This window comes from Glycine max, chromosome 9, assembly GCF_000004515.6.
Source record: "Glycine max cultivar Williams 82 chromosome 9, Glycine_max_v4.0, whole genome shotgun sequence".
Classification (NCBI taxonomy): Eukaryota; Viridiplantae; Streptophyta; class Magnoliopsida; order Fabales; family Fabaceae; genus Glycine; species Glycine max.
The window spans coordinates 339363-354284 of NC_038245.2; the positions used below are offsets into that span (position 1 = coordinate 339363).

Consider the following 14922-nt stretch of genomic DNA (forward strand, 5'->3'; position numbering starts at 1 on the left):
TCAAATTATGCAATGCATTTTTGTTCAATTTCATTATAAAATAAATATTCAAACAATAGAATATTATTTTTATTCTAAAACATTTTGTTTTATTATGCTTCCATCCGATTTTTTTTTTCATTTTCTCACTAATTCAAGCATTACCTAAACTCGTGAAATGAACTTGTTCCTAAATTTTTTTTAAGTATATTATTTGTTTTTATTTTGTAGCCATGTTATTTATAAAGTATACTGATGATCAATTTCTACCCCCAAAAAAAAAAAACTTAACTGTTCACCCATTCCTCTTCCTATTACATTTTTTTTCTAATACACAATACTCAAATCTGAAATTTATTTAACTTCAAATATATTAGAATTTCAACCTATTATAAATTATTTTCTTGAGTCAGAATTTCAGCCCTTTATAAATTTTTTTCTTGAATAAAAAATCTCCAACCAATTAGGATGAGACTAATTTTATCGCAATTCATGATTCACATTGATCTAAAACCGTAATAATTAAAAACATTATTATTAAAGAATACGCTATCAGTAAACTTTTAAAAGTAACTTTTTTTAAGAAAAAAATGTTTTAAGATAAAGCCAACTTTAAGACTAGTTTAACCACTGTCCGTATTAAAACCATGGAAATCTAAATACATTTTTTATTTTGTATTTTTATATCTGAATAAAGTTTCGTAATTTCTTTCTATAGCAGAACAGACCCATACGTCTTATTTTTGAATTTGAGAGACTGAAACTAAATGTTTTATGCTACGTATTGCTTCTATATTCTTTTCTAATCTAAGCACAATACCACTTTGTTTTTATATTTATTTGTGGGGATAAAATTTTAAAACATATTATTACCATATGTAAATCAGATTGACTTTTTATATTAATTAATTATACTTGTCGTAGATAGAGTTAAATTTTATTGGACCAGTAAGTCCAGGATCATTTTGGCTTAAATTGATTAAGGTTCTGCTGTAAAACATGAGAATTATTCTCCAACTTTTACCAAATATATTGAAGTACTGTTGGATATCACTGTAGACTGTCTAGAATCTCAACCAAACAGGCAAACACATCAGAGAAACCATACTGAACACTACTACTTCACTGATAAACACGAGCTGATCACTTATTCATATAATAGCATTAGTACTATGAAAAGCCAGAACTCTTTACTCCAGCTCCTTCAGAAAATCTTGATTGTCAACCAAAACCTACAAAAATTCATACAAAATGAATCATACCACATACTCACCATTGATAATGGCAGAAATTTAACACAAGCAAGAGTAGAAATATGCACATGCTCAAAGAAATGCACTTCATTTCAGCCAACAGGTTAAGAAAAAAACCTTATTATCATTGATGAAGAGAAGGCACTATTAATAATGTTTTGCTAGCTGCAGAAACAATTGTTTTCCTCATATTCATAATTATGCATATTCAAATTCATAGTTGATGACAATAGAAACATTATACTATCATCAAATTACAATTGTAGTTGCCCCTGAGTATGCACATATGCATGTGTTCTACATGTCATAATTCACCTATTATTTCATCTCATGATTATACAATAAAAGAAATAGAAAGTAAGCCACACCCTCACAACATAAAGTTTAAACAAAAAGAAAATTCTTACAGTTTTCCATCCATCAGGATCTAAGAAAGAAGTGATCTTTGTGTTAAGGCCAGGAACTGGTCCTGGTTGCCGAGTAATCTTCCCTCCAAGCTCTTGTGTGACTATGTTGACAACCTCAGCACTCTTGTATACATCATCAGTACCAATAGCAACCTGTATATGCAGCACACAAATTTTAACTTCAAGGGGTACAGAAAAGTGAAGATAGCTGGTTTAGGCTTCCAGAATGAAATACTCCCTCCGTCCCTATATCTAAGATTCTTTCAACTAATTTACACCCCTTAAGAAAATTAGTTTAATTAGTTAATTGCATTAAATTTTTCAATAAATTATACTACTCTTCCAAGATTATCCTTCATTTCTCTCTCCACTTAATTGCTTCTCGCCTAATTAATTAATATGGCTTCTTCTATTCTCCAATCCTAATAAGAGAGAGAATGTAATTAATTAAGGGTATTATAGAAAAACAATAATTAATGAACCAAACAATTAGAAGAGAGTCTTAGGGACAAACAATAAACTGAAAAGGGTCTTATATATAGGGACGGAGGGAGTATAACATAATAAGTATTAACTAACCTGTGCATAAGCATTTCCCTTGGTGTATTCAGTGACACCATAGTTATATGTCAGCTCCAACACAGTTGTCTCATGCTCCTCTGCATACCCAAGCATAGCTATAGTATACTGTAAGATATGCAACATAATCCAGGAAAAATCATAAGTCAAACCTAAGAAGTCAAAAAGCTTTGGTATGAAATATGTCCTGCCTTAAGTGGATTGCTAAGATCAAAAAGGAAACTCACCTTGTATTCAGGTCTATCAGTCTTCTTTACCACCCTCAAACCCAAAGTCTGCACAAACATGATCCAATAGTTAATAAAACCCAGTAAAACTTAAAAACATAATATACCAACTGCATTGTCATGGATTTTTGTGTCCATCACAAGCAAAAACAAATAATTTCCAACCCAGATCCATAATGCCACACAAATCCATAAAACCAATCAATGAAACAGATTTCAAAATTATCAGTATAAGCACTAGACCCTACACATTCTACTCAACCCAAGGCTTCACCTTGCACATTCCCTCCTTAAAGAGAGAAAAGGAAAATGGATAAGTAGAGTACCAGGCAACATGTTAGATCTACAATCCATTCATGAAACTTCTCATAATAACTAACGCCTTTAGGATAGTTGGTTAATGACATGATATTAGAGCCTCTATGACCAAGTAATCCAGAGTTAGAACCTTATTACTCACATATATCTGAATAAACATTGAAATTCAGCACATGGTAACTGGGTATGTGGATTGTCCATGCTTCAAGCCTAAATAGGCTCTTGCGGAAAGGGGAAATAATAGTAGATGTAAAAAGTAAAAAGCATTCATGAGCATTCACTTAAGCTAAGTTTGTTTTCCCACCAAAAGCTTGGTAGCACGAATTCTGATGTAGTTCAACAGAGAAGTAACAAAGGCTTTGACAAAAGTACGTAGGAGTTGCCTAGTGTGACTCAAATATTCAACGGAGAAGTACCCAAACATCCATTTAAATATTTAATAGCTTAAGCTTTTGGGCAGTAGGTTCAAGGCATAACTGAAAGTGTTTTTTTTATATTAATAAGAAAGATTTACTTAGTGTGACTGAATGTACTGAACACATAACATTCTCTCTAGAAATTTCCACTATTTTTTATCCCACATGCCTAGAATTGATTTGCCACTTTCCCAGTGGAGTATGATCCAGGCAGGAAATAATTGAGGGAGGTGATACACAGAACTTATATCATCAAAATATCAGCAGAAAGTGAGGCTTCTGTAAAGAAAAAGCAAATAATAGCAATAGAAAGTATGAAAATTTTATAAATTATAAGTTGGTAGACATGAATATTTATGCAACTGTGTTATGAGCAAATGACTTAAAACAGTTTTTATGGAGATGAATGTGGTTTTATATTAAATTGCATGCTCATGAATAGAAAAACATGACTTGGACTGTCACCTTTTCATAAAACTTAATTGAGCGCTCTAAATCACCAACGCGAAGCATTACTTGACACAATGGCTCAGGGGTGGAAGATCTTTGAATGAGCTCAAAAGCATAACCATCAGGATCCTTCACGAAGGCAATAACAGACTTCCCACCCTTAACTGGACCCGGCTCCCTGGTGATATTTCCACCCTTAGCCCGGATGTCTTCAACCAATTTGTAAACCTAAAAGTGGAAGAGATATATACACTTCAATTTCAGTACAAAAGGTCGAATAAATGGTCAGCCTGTGGTGAAGGCAAGACTCTGGCTTACATCTGGAGTTGCGATAGCAAAATGTCCAAAGCCAGTTCCAATATCATATGAGGTCACCCCATAATCTGACCAAAAACATCATATGTGGAGATAAGTCATGCCATGCCCAATTCAATCAAACACATAACGGATGGTAGACAAAAGATACATATAATCAGAGAATCACAAGAAATGTTATGCATGAATTCAAAAGGTTGACAGAGCAAAACATACTATATGTTAATTCCACAACAAAATGGGATTGTTCAGGGCCAAATCCAAGAAAAGCATTGGCATATTTCTCTTCTGGAATATCTCTTTTCCTCAAAAGCTTCATCCCAAAACATTCAGTATAAAACCTGATAGAACGATAAGGAAACAATGAGCATCTAAACACACTTCAGAGCGAATTTCAACAACCCAAGTCAGCAAAATCCTACTTAATGGTGCGATCAAGATCACCAACACGATACACAACATGCAGGAAGCGGCGCTTATCTTTCTTAGGCCACTCCAATAACTCAGCATTAGATTGTGTAGCCTCAGCCATATTCAATGTGGAATGCAAATGCTCTGCAACAACATTCAGAAACCTTCTTTAACGCATAGTGAAATTCAATTAACACCAAGTGGTGACCAGAAAAAAGAAAAATAAGGCTGATCTAGCATTTTTTTATTAATTAAAAAATTCAACTCGTTAACAAAGTAACAACAAACAGACCCTTCAGCCTCCACAGGTTTGGAATGCAAAATAGAAAAGTAAATAAATAAAAAAGCATGCTATTTGACAAATGAATAAAAAATTACACACTCATAAATGCCAATTGCCTAATGAATCACAAATCTCACGTTGGATAGCAACAATTGTAGATAAATGTGAATGAAATTGAAGGGGATGAAGAAATCAAAGAGACAAAAACCCCATTTCCGGAGAGAGGTGTCTAACCGGTGAAAATAGTGAAGATTGCGAGACAAAGAACGACAAACCAGAACAATCTCCGACACTGAGGACGTGTAGCTTTATAAAGTAACATTAGTCATCTGAGTAAGTGAGTGAGTGATAATGTAACAGCCTGTCACTTAAATTGTCTACGTGGCCGCCGATTATTAGTTAATGTATAAGGACAGAGTTGTGGGTATTGTGAAGCATTGATCCATCATAAGGCCCGGACCAGACCACCCTTTAGGTAAGCACATTTAATTTCTCCCAAGAAATTAAATGACATTTATGTTTTTTTTTAATGTTGTTGCTGCCCCAAATAAAGTTATAAATATTTAAGTGTAAAATAGTATTTATTATATTTTATAACACTCAAATTATAATATTTTTTGTATTAATTATTTTTAAATTAAAAACATTATTTATTAAAAGAAAAAATATATTAATAAATTAAATAATTGGATCTTATATATAAAAATGGAGGGAGTATTGTTTTCCATTTTCATCACAACAATTCACAAACATTATTTGGAAGGAGAGGCGTTTGCATTCGATAATCGATATACTAGTGGGCTCATAAGGGAAGACTAAGCTAAGTCACTCCGTCTTTACGCACAAATGAGCAATTGCTTTTTGCATCTCCTTTTCTACTTTCTGCACCTCATTGGCAACATGAATAGACTGATATGCCCTTTGTTACTCATAAACTGCACCACCCTATTCTCTTTGTGCTGTTGCACCCTATTCCCATCCTCCTGGGCAGCAACAAGTCGACCTTTTTTGGGCTCGTGTCTTCGCCACCGACCTCCTCATGTTCATGGTGAACACCCTTAAGCTCGTCATGGTGGCACTCTGAAAAATCTATTAAATTAGGGTTGGGGATGAGCAAGGCAGTGTCAACTTCATTAGAGGCATAGGCATCCAAGATGAAAGCGGCAAGGACAATGAAGCGAAGGAGATGACGATGGGGACCCCTTATTCTTGTGTTGGATTTGAAAACCACGACACAATCTCGCTTGCAACAAAGATAAGGGTGTGAACCAAAATAATGTCGCTCAAGTCGACAGGGGGCCACAAATGCTTCCAATATCAACGACCTGCTCCCACCGAGCAACAAGAAAATTTCCCCTAGATCCATTCAAGAAATTTTAGGGTTTCCATGATGAAACTCCACTTTGGGAGATTTAATATTTTGTTATCTTTGATAACCATATGGTAATTCTAAGAACCTGGAAGTTTTAAAGTGGAAATGTAAGAACATTCTCATTCCTAGATCCTTTATATTTCACATAGAATGAAAAACACATACAATGCTTATAACAATCAATACAAAAAAAAATATATATAACAAAGGAGAGTTAAGAAAAGTTTAGGTTGAAATGTGCAATGCTATGCCCTTAAAGGGAAATGTCTCATTGCACTGATAAAAAATTAGTATATGTGCTCTTCTCCCAAAATATGGCAACTTACGGTGTGCAATAAAAGATTCTGAACCAACAAACACCAATGCTCCAAAACATTTTAAAAAGCACCAGAATTTTTATAACAGAATTGTGTTTTCTATTTTTTTTTAGTTTTTTCCACCCCTATTCACTGAAACAAAAGTATACTTCTGTTGAAAAAGATGACATGCTTTTGTTGAGTGTAGAGGCAAATAACATAAGAAGGGGAATTGTATTGTGTTTTTAGAAATTTTAAACTTTTTCTTTTAGCAAAAATATGTTTATTGTCTAATACAAGTTTTCAAGAAAACAAATAAATATAGCTTTATCATATAATGATTTTCTTTATCAACACAAAAACATATATAAGATTTAAAAACAAATTCAAATCCTTTGTCACTAAAACACAAAGATGAGTAGTAAAGAAAAACACACTGGAGTTTATATTGGTTTATCTCTACCTTGAGACTACGTTAAGTTCTTGGCAACCCACCATATTTCTACTAACCTGTGAGACGTTATAAGCATTTTCCACTATTACTTTTTACTCTTACAAAGACAAGCTCTACCTCAAGTTTGACTTCAACCTAGCATTCTTTGTTCTATCAAGCAACTGTTGACTCCAAACAAATTAACAAGATTTGTTGAAAGTTTGCACAATGACTAATATGAGATCATCTCGCAAACGAATATATCTCTTAGTACTTTAGTCTTTTCTCTCAAGGTTTACAAGATATTTTGAGAGCTTAATATCTATACAAAAAATTGTAGAAAGCTTTTTACAAAAAAGAATGAATGAATAATCTGTAAGTAGATTCGTGCCTTGTTTCTTCAAAGCTTCTCCTATTTATAGCCTTTATCTTCAAGTATCTACTGTCTCTCAACGGGTGGATTCTTCACTTTGTTTTCATATGAAGTCTTGAGGTCGTTGGAACATTCAATGCTTGCATTAAATGCATGTTCCTTCTTCATGCAAAGTTCATGTTGATAGGTTGGCGTGTTTTACATTTTAGTAAGAGAGTTACTTTTTCCATTATAGCAGGTTTGCACCAATAGAGCATGCCTTTTGGTGAAAATTAACACTTTTAGATTGTGAATTTCATTTATTCTTCAAGATTCTAGGAGAATATTTTCTACAATAAAGAATCTCAGACACAAAATATTAAATAAAAGTCTTAAATACACTACTTAAGGTTATGTCAGATTGTCTTATATGAATGTATCGTTTGAAAACTTAAATACAAAAATACAAAACATGATTTGATAGCATATCAGAGACTATCACCCCATGATTAATTGTTGTTGGATTCATTAAGAAGTATTTAAATATGATCTTTCCGATCAATTAAAAATATGTATACCTCAATCTTATAATTGTCATAGTTTAAAGTACACTTTGTCATAGGAATAGAAATTGGAACAATTATGCAAAATTTATAATTTTAGTGTACTTTTGCCAACAAACAACTTTGTTGTTATTTGTTGAATTTCATTCATGAGATTTTCATTTACATGAAGACGAGTATCTATTGTTGCGACTATTTAATGAGTATAAGCTTTGATTTTTCTCTTCTTCGATGAAATCAATTTGATTTTCTATGCTATATATATATATTTTTTAAAAAAACACATTTTCTTTAACTTTGGAAATAAAATGCGTTATTTTTTTTATTTATAGTTATTTTTTAAGACCATATTTGTATTAACTAATTTAACTAGAACCGAGTATGAGGAACGAGACGCACACTGATCCTTCAATATCAGTTAATGTCAGTCAACAATATATTTCAGATTAAAATGCAGCTAGGAGAAAGTCAAATATGACGCAACCACATAGCACAGATCACAACGAAAGAACTTGGATTCCTCCTCCAAACGGCTTCCTAAAACGCAACTTAGATGCTGCTATTCTCAAAGAGATAAACACATTTGGAGGTGGTCTTTGTATCAGAGGAGAACATGGAAGCTATATAAAATCAAACTCCAATATTTTCCAAGGAATTCCATCACCATCGTCAGAAGCTGAATGTGCTAATCCAATGGATCCAGCAGCTGGGATTCAATAACAGTTTTTAGAGCGATTGCAAAACTATATATAATGGAGAGTTTTAATCATGTTGCAAATGGTGTATCTATTGCATGTTATCCTTGACAAAATTAATGTAGAGCAAGTTTTTTTACAAATTCCAAATTCTGGGACGAGTTTCATTAGGAGACAAATTAATTATATTACTCATTGCAAGAGCATCAAGACTTATGACTTGTAGTCAAGTTTATGATTCTATTCCATTCATCTTTTGATATTCAGCAAAAAAATTAAAAGCATTGTCAATGCTTAATTGTTTTTAATGAAATTCTTACTTCCAATCACACTTCGAAGTTCCAACCATATATTTACACTCGACATTGTTTAAGAATTTTAATTCGGTTTTATTCGAAGCAGCTACGTGAATAAATTTACACTCCTAATTGTTAATTTTGATAATTGAGCACAAAATGACCAACGCAACTAATGTGGAGACGAACCGAAGAATTAAAATATTAGGACCTTCGTTTGATGTATTAACGTGAATGTTTTACCTAAACTTTTTGCTGGTTAAGTCTATTTTAAAAAATAATTAAATTTTTTAATTTATAACAATTTTAAAATACAATAATTTCTGAAGTTGTATTAATAAAAAAAAGTTGTTGGTACTTAATTTATTTATCTTCTTCTTATTTATTTATTTCATATAATTTTTAAAATCTCCTTAACAAATAACCAGCTCAAAATGTGTTTTTTTTATTTAATTAAAGAGTTTAAAAATATATTTTATTTATATATTTACATTTAAATAAACGCTAACATAAAAATTTCACTTAAAAGTAATTATTTGAAAGTACTATTAGATCCACCATTCCATCTAACATATTTAAAATATTAAATATTAATTAAATATGAATAGTTCATTGATGTTAAATTGAGGTTTCTTGAATGTAAAATTTGCTAATTACAAAATACTGAACATATATAATCATTTTAAATATATTTTATAAAATAATAATTAAAATACATCGATAGCATAAAATTCTGTAAGTCACTTATAATAGTTTTAATTAGCTGATAATATAATTTTTTGTACTAAAATCTGTAAAAGTTGCTATAAGAATTGCTACGAAAAACTTTAGTTAGTTGATAATATAAAAAACTGTATATTAAACTTTAAGTTGATAATATAAAAAACTTTATACCAGAATGAAGAATCTGTAAAAGCCGCTACAAAGTTTTTTAGTTAGTATTTGATTGTATATAATCTCTTCTACCCGAAATCTTATATTAAATTTAGATTCTTTTATAAAAGGGATATTATAAAAAATCTATTTTTCTCTTTTAAAAGATTCCAATAAGATACGAAGTTCGAGAGGAAGCAGCTGAAGGTATTATTGCATGATTGAAAAAAAAAAAACGCTTTTTAAAATCAATTTTCGTAAGCTAACATGTCATTGATATCATTACAAGAATGATTTTTTATTGATAAATATTAATTATTAGTTATTAATTTTTATATCAGTGGATGAGTCAATTTTTTTCTTTTATCTTTGAGCTAATCTTATAACTCAATCATGAGAGATATTAATTTGAAACTTTTAAACAAACTCTTTTTTTTGTTAATTTTTAAAATAATTAGAAAGGGAGACTTTATTGAATATGATCAGCCAATTTTTTTTTTGTAAAGATTAATCACTCAGGAAATATTTTGCACTAATGAATACGATGAAAATTAAAACAATCTTGGCCTTTGCTATTTGTCTGTTTTTTAAAAGAAAAATAAAAGTCAGTGGTGCGTGTGGCCTTACGTTGGGTGGGGATCTAGAGGTCCCATAGCATATTTCTAAGAAAATAAATCCTTTCGGATCTCCACTAGATTTTTTTTTATTATGCATAAGCTAACAAAAAGTTGTGACTTCTCCAATATTGCTTCATTCAATCATTCACCCTAAATGTCAACTAATTTAATGGGAAGGTGATTGTTAGTTGTTTCACCAACTATGGCGTCATGGGTCACTGCGTATATTATAAAAATAATTTAAATATAAGTAAAACAAATTTGCATAAGATGGTTTAAAAATATAAGTTAATTTTACCTTAAAAAATCATCTAAAGAAGAGCACCAATGAAAATGACATATTCAGATAATGGATTCTTTGTTGGTTTGTGAAAAGGCCTTTCCAAGTTCATTTTTGCAACATTGCTCCCTTTGCACTGCAGCCTCATTGATTATAACATCTTTTTGGTAGCTAGCCGGTGGCTTGAATCCACTATGCCCAGTGACAATCACATCACATAAATAATTTTCTTTTTCGATAAAGTGACAATCACACAAATTATCTGTGATTAGAAATTAATCAGGGACAAGTGGTGGATTTTTTTTTCACAAACATATATAAAAAACAATTAAATACCAATGTATGTCTCCTATTATTTACATAAATATTAGTATTTTTAGATTATTATGATATTGATATGTAATATTTCTTAATATATTTTAGTTTAAATTATAATTTTTTCTTTCTATAATTTTAAATATACTATTTTAATTCCTTATTTTTAAATTAAAATATTTAGTTTTTTTTATTTTTTAAAAAATAATTTTAATTCTTCCATTATTTGTTGATATATTAGTTGATCTTGATGTGAAGTTACCGAGCCAGTATGACACTTATATAAAAAATATTAAATAAAATAAAAAATAAAAAATATTATAATAAGAATTAAATTAATAATCCTTTATTTATACATAAAGTAATAAATTATTAAGATACTTGTTTTTTTATTAATTAATTATATTAATATCATGTATCATTAATCAAGAATTATTAATAATTTGAAAAAATCAATAACTCTTAATTAAATTAAATTATACATACAAGATAATATTAATATAATTAACTAAACAAAATAAATATCTTAATAATTTATTATCTTATTTATAAATATAAAAATTATGAGTTCAATTTTTATTAAAATATTTATTATTTATTATATTATTTAATTTTTTTCACATAAATATAAATATCATGTTAATTGATGAAAGAATAATTAAATATCTTGATATAGAAATAATGAAAATAAAATTGTAAATTTAAAATTATAAAAAATTAAAATTAAAATTTAATCTATTTTTATTGATAATTAATTTTAATTAAAAATATAGCTAATTACTTTTAGTACAGTCTTCTTGTCTCAACTTGCTCAAATTCAAGTCCTTCTCAAGAATCAAATTCAGTATTAAAAAATGGATAAATTTGCATCAATAAATTCCAGTTTTAAACGCAGTAAGTGCTTATAGTAAAAAAGAAGAGGAAGAATCGGGGAAGATAACGAAAACGAAAGATTAAAAGTGACAGGAGAGTCTAATTTGGCCGCGCGACCGAAGAGAGGCCACGCGCCACGGGTTTCCGTTAATCCAATAGCTTCACGCCACGTAAGCAAAACGAAGATAGCAAGAATTGCGTCCAGGTTCAAATGCACTCCTCTTTATAATGTAACCTTCATTCTCCTACATGTCCCTGAAAAAAACCAACAGAATCTACTCTCTTTTTTTCTACCTTAGATTCCTTCTCCAACAATGGCTCTCGCCGTTTCCACTACTTCTTCCTCTTCAGCAGCTGCTGCAGCTTCTAGCTCCTTCTTCTCTCGTCTCGGATCTTCCTCCGACGCAAAAGGTACTCATCATTTCCCCTCATTTTAAGGACAAAAAAAAAAAACTAACCTGATCTGAATTTGTCGCTTTTTATGATGTGTTAGGGTTTCGTTAATTTGATGCGTGTGTGTTTTTGTTTTCAGCTCCTCAAATCGGTTCGTTTCGGTTTCCGGAGAGGTCGCTTGTTTCGTCTGTTGTTGTCAATGTAACTCAACGACGCTCCTTGGTGAGGCCACTCAACGCCGAACCGCAACGGAACGATTCTATTGTTCCTCTTGCAGCAACTATCGTTGCTCCTGGTACGTTTTCCGCGTTATGTTATGAACACATTACCTTGTTTTCAGGGAATTTTCTGAAATAAAGCTCCCCCCCCCCCCCCCCCCCCCCCCTCTTAATTGGAGGCGATTAGAGCGTTTTTTTGATGTTTTGGCGTGTGATTTGCAGAGGTTGAGAAGGAAGAGGAAGATTTTGAGCAAATAGCGAAAGACCTTGAAAATGCATCTCCTCTTGAAATTATGGATAGGGCCCTCGAGAAATTTGGGAACGACATCGCTATTGCATTTAGGTAGATTCTTAATTTTACATTTTCGTGCTTTGGTTGCATGATGTTTTGTTTGTCGGTTTTTTTTCCATACATGGGAAAGAAATTTTATGTCGGTGTTGCATGAGCGTATGAATTTTTCTTTTGAATTTTACCTTCAAGCGTGTTCTCATGGCCCAAATTATTGGTGAGGGAAGATTTTCAAATGTTCCGCAGGTGTTTTCAAAAACTAATGTCACGTTCATAGCTTCTAGTAGATAGTGACGTAGGGGAACATGAGACAAATAATTTCTAACTTGCTCTTGTAAAGAGAAATGTTATATATTTTTACAAATAATTTTAAAGAAAGTATTCAATGAAAAGTGAATATGTCTATATTTAATGTGTTGAAAACAAAAAAATATTACAAAGCAAGTAAGGAGATTAATAAGAGAATACATGGAAAATATTAAACTAATTGTTTAATGTTTTCGTGGGTCACTCGGTGAAAATGCAAAATCAATATGAAATTTGCTGAATCGATCGGTAGAAATACAAGAACGATGAAGTTCAAATATAACTGACAATTAATTTTTGTTCCGTTTGTATTATGTTGTGTAATTCGTTTGTTTTGCTTGTGGGTTTTTATTCATTAACACGTTTAATTGTCAATTGTATTTTGAAAATTGTAACTTGAATTTTGTGTGACTCTGACTAACTAGAAAGCAAGTGCTATGATATCTATCTGGATTTGAATTTTAATGAGTACTTTTATCTTGCAGTGGTGCTGAAGATGTTGCTTTGATTGAGTATGCACATTTGACGGGTCGACCCTACAGAGTGTTTAGTCTTGACACTGGGAGACTGAATCCAGAAACCTACAAATTTTTTGATGCGGTTGAGAAGCATTATGGAATTCACATTGAGTACATGTTCCCTGATGCGGTTGAGGTTCAGGCATTAGTAAGAACTAAAGGGCTCTTCTCATTTTACGAGGATGGGCATCAAGAGTGCTGCCGAGTAAGGAAGGTGAGGCCCTTGAGGAGAGCCCTTAAGGGTCTCAAAGCATGGATCACTGGACAGAGAAAAGATCAGTCTCCTGGTACTAGGTCTGAAATCCCTGTTGTCCAGGTTGATCCTGTTTTTGAGGGACTGGATGGTGGAATTGGCAGCCTGGTGAAGTGGAACCCGGTTGCAAATGTTAATGGTCTAGACATATGGAGCTTCCTTAGGACCATGGATGTTCCTGTAAATTCATTGCATTCCCAAGGATATGTTTCGATTGGCTGTGAGCCGTGCACAAGGCCAGTTTTACCGGGTCAACATGAAAGAGAAGGAAGGTGGTGGTGGGAGGATGCCAAAGCCAAGGAGTGTGGTCTTCACAAAGGTAATATAAAACATGAAGATGCTGCCCAGCTTAATGGAAATGGGGCCTCCCAAGCAAATGGATCTGCCACTGTCGCTGACATTTTCAACTCCCAGGATGTGGTCAGCTTGAGCAGGTCTGGGATTGAGAATTTGGCAAAATTGGAGAACCGAAAAGAACCCTGGCTTGTTGTGCTCTATGCACCATGGTGCCGCTTCTGTCAGGTAAAACTCTATTCCCCAAACTTGAATACTCTGTTAAGATTATCTTACTATGGTTCATTTGGTTTGAAATATCCATTCTCTAATGAGATGTTTATTGTGACTTGTAACAGGCTATGGAGGAATCATATGTTGATTTGGCAGAAAAGTTAGCTGGGTCAGGAGTGAAGGTTGCAAAATTCAGAGCGGATGGAGACCAGAAGGAATATGCAAAGACTGAACTGCAGTTGGGAAGCTTCCCCACAATACTACTCTTCCCCAAACACTCTTCTCAACCAATTAAGTACCCTTCGGAAAAGAGAGATGTTGATTCATTGACGGCATTCGTGAATGCTTTACGGTGATGGTTAATTGAGTATCTTGCTCAATGTTCCGTCGTACAATACCGGCAATAAATTTCTTCACAGTTTTGGCAATTCACTGAAAATGGGAATGGCAGTTTTGACAGCAAAACGAAGATTCTCAGCTAGAAGTATCCCTGTATAGGTTTAGATAATCTTCCTCACAAATATAATTGTAGTAGTCATTCTGAGAATGTGATTTCCTGTTTTGTTAGATGAGTAGAGTTATGGTTGTATTATGTTGTTTCTTCACTATCATAATCTACGTTTTTAGTTTTGCCAGATTTCCAAGAACGAAGGCTAAATAGTTCAGCTTATGTTCCGTGTGAAATAATAGTGTCCCTGTCTCGTATGTTTTCATGGAATGGTTCTGTTAAAATGTTCTAGCCACAACGGAACAAAAACCAATTTGGATTTGATCATTGGTTTCCTATGTTTCTTTCCTGCAATGAGTATGCAATAACATGTATCCGTGCAATATT

General features: G+C 32.3%; 2 protein-coding genes across 4 annotated transcripts; one reads left to right on the forward strand and one right to left on the reverse strand.

Annotated features, from left to right (window-relative positions):
- Positions 1 to 972: 972 nt before the first annotated feature.
- On the reverse strand, positions 973 to 4988 carry GLYI-10 (putative lactoylglutathione lyase). 3 transcript variants are annotated; one of them, NM_001353857.1, is made up of 9 exons: positions 4873 to 4988; positions 4367 to 4499; positions 4161 to 4285; positions 3948 to 4012; positions 3645 to 3857; positions 2446 to 2493; positions 2219 to 2326; positions 1640 to 1792; positions 973 to 1211 (listed from the first exon to the last, which is right to left on the reverse strand). In NM_001353857.1, the coding sequence occupies exons 1-9, from the start codon at positions 4958 to 4960 to the stop codon at positions 1170 to 1172; spliced, it is 975 nt and encodes a 324-aa protein (NP_001340786.1). In that variant the 5' UTR covers positions 4961 to 4988; the 3' UTR covers positions 973 to 1169. The 3 variants fall into 3 exon arrangements, with proteins under 3 accessions (NP_001340786.1, NP_001340785.1, NP_001340787.1); NM_001353856.1 differs by having other exon boundaries at positions 4776 to 4913; NM_001353858.1 differs by lacking the exon at positions 4873 to 4988 and adding an exon at positions 4738 to 4761.
- A 6872-nt stretch (positions 4989 to 11860) lies between these two features.
- Positions 11861 to 14922, forward strand: LOC547630 (adenosine 5'-phosphosulfate reductase). Its single transcript, NM_001248683.2, has 5 exons — positions 11861 to 12014; positions 12136 to 12291; positions 12437 to 12557; positions 13295 to 14102; positions 14213 to 14922. The coding sequence occupies exons 1-5, from the start codon at positions 11918 to 11920 to the stop codon at positions 14441 to 14443; spliced, it is 1413 nt and encodes a 470-aa protein (NP_001235612.1). The 5' UTR covers positions 11861 to 11917; the 3' UTR covers positions 14444 to 14922.

Excerpts from the sequence above, each read along its gene's own strand:
- GLYI-10 (NM_001353857.1), bottom strand. The coding sequence starts at position 4,960 with ATGTTACTTTATAAAGCTACACGTCCTCAGTGTCGGAGATTGTTCTGG. Across the intron at positions 4,013-4,160 it reads TGTTGTGGAATTAACATATA|ATTATGGGGTGACCTCATAT; the intron begins GTATGTTTTGCT and ends GTTTTTGGTCAG. Across the intron at positions 1,212-1,639 it reads ATCCTGATGGATGGAAAACT|GTTTTGGTTGACAATCAAGA; the intron begins GTAAGAATTTTC and ends GAATTTTTGTAG.
- LOC547630 (NM_001248683.2), top strand. The coding sequence starts at position 11,918 with ATGGCTCTCGCCGTTTCCACTACTTCTTCCTCTTCAGCAGCTGCTGCA. Across the intron at positions 12,015-12,135 it reads ATCTTCCTCCGACGCAAAAG|CTCCTCAAATCGGTTCGTTT; the intron begins GTACTCATCATT and ends TTTTGTTTTCAG. Across the intron at positions 14,103-14,212 it reads CATGGTGCCGCTTCTGTCAG|GCTATGGAGGAATCATATGT; the intron begins GTAAAACTCTAT and ends GACTTGTAACAG.